Raw genomic sequence first — 1,620 nt, forward strand, 5'->3', positions numbered from 1 at the left:
CGTACGGGAGGCGCGGTTTATCGGCGGAAGTTTATTTAATTTTGTTGTTGTAGTCAATGGCGGTATATGGAGTGAAGCGGGATTGTTAATATGCTAATCACATTAACAGCTTTCTCTCTATTATATTATATTTACAGGTAATTTGGTCTAGAATTACATAATAATTCTGTTTTCATAATTATTTCATTTACAAACCGATTGCAGATTAAGAAGCAACTTAACATTTCCACAAATAGAAAACGAGCAGCATCACACCCCGCGACGTTTTTTTCGAAGCTCCTCCCCCCCTTGTGTCTCGTTCCACCTCGCCCCGCCCCCTCCGAGCCCATGCCCCGCCTCCCGACTTCCCTACAAGTCTCGTCTTCCAATAAACGCGTCTCGGGTACAACGGGCTGTTTCGTGCCCGCCCTCCAAACGGGTAGACAAATACACGAAACCAACCACAGACGTTCCTTTTCCGCGTTACGCTGCCGAATCTCTTGTCACTCTCCCTTTACCTAAAACGAATGACACAGGAGACACTTACGACCAAGTTTCCGATGACGACAGTGGCCAAGAAGAAGGGGATGCATGGCCAATCGCCGACCAGCATGCAGTCCCACATACTCTCGATCCACTCTCCGCACAGCACCCGGAACACGATCATGAACGAGTGCATGAAATCTATGAAGTTCCAGCGCGGCAGTTGGCCGTCGGCGCTCGGCTTGAAGCGGCTCACGTTGTCTGGAAGGAGATAGGTGCGTTTGTTCAGAACAGCCGTTGGTCTCGGGTTTATTTCGATGTGTTTGGCACCAGTTACAACGTCCTCAGCATTTCAAGTCATTTCCTGTTGTCTTTTTAATAAATTAGTTTCGAACAATGAATAAGGATTCAGTCTCAAAGGGATTCACGGCAATTGTGGAATATCAGAATAGCGTCTCTTACCGAGGATTGGGGACTCACCTGTGTAATTCTTGCCGAAGAGCTGCATGCCCATGACGGCGAAAATGAAGATGATAATACACAAGACGAAGGTCAGGTTACCCAAGGCGCCAACGGTCTTACCCATGATGGAAATGAGGAGGTTGAGTGTCGGCCAAGACTTCGCCAGCTTGAAGACACGAAGCTACAGAGGGAAGAGGAAGAGGGATTGGCATAAGAACAGCGACGGAACAGTACAGCTTTTTCTTCACAAATATGCTATGTTAGAATTTAATGAATGAAATAGTAAAGAAATAAATGCTATTAAAGAATATTATTAAATCAATGATTTGACTGGGTTTTACGAGGCGCCGAAGGCAGTGAGAGAAAAAAAACGCAATGAACTAATGAAGAAGACCTCGCTCTCACTATAATAAAGAGGACCTGGCTCTGAAAATGGTGGTCTCGCTCTCACTATAGAAAACAGAGGTCATAAATAAATAGGGGATCTTCCCACTCACCAATCGAAACGACCTCAACACCGACAGGCCAGACACGTTGGCAAGACCCAGCTCGAGTAGCGACAGCGCCACGATGATGAAGTCGAAGATATTCCACCCTTCTTGGAGGTAATACTTGGGACTCATGGCGATGATTTTGGCGAAGCACTCGATACTGAAGGTGGCCGTAAAAAACTGTCGGGGCGGTACAAGAGGTGTT

At 46.5% G+C, this 1,620-nt stretch overlaps 1 protein-coding gene across 1 annotated transcript in view; it reads right to left on the reverse strand.

Annotated features, from left to right (window-relative positions):
• LOC119591519 (sodium channel protein para-like) overlaps positions 1-1,620 on the reverse strand; it is a gene marked incomplete in the record, with an annotated part of 263,120 nt that overhangs the window by 70,596 nt on the left and 190,904 nt on the right. Inside the window, 3 exon segments of the mRNA XM_037940268.1 lie at positions 527-723; positions 943-1,105; positions 1,422-1,595. Coding sequence (XP_037796196.1) covers positions 527-723; positions 943-1,105; positions 1,422-1,595 — 534 coding nt within the window.

Source organism: Penaeus monodon, chromosome 28, assembly GCF_015228065.2.
Source record: "Penaeus monodon isolate SGIC_2016 chromosome 28, NSTDA_Pmon_1, whole genome shotgun sequence".
Lineage (NCBI taxonomy): Eukaryota > Metazoa > Arthropoda > Malacostraca > Decapoda > Penaeidae > Penaeus > Penaeus monodon.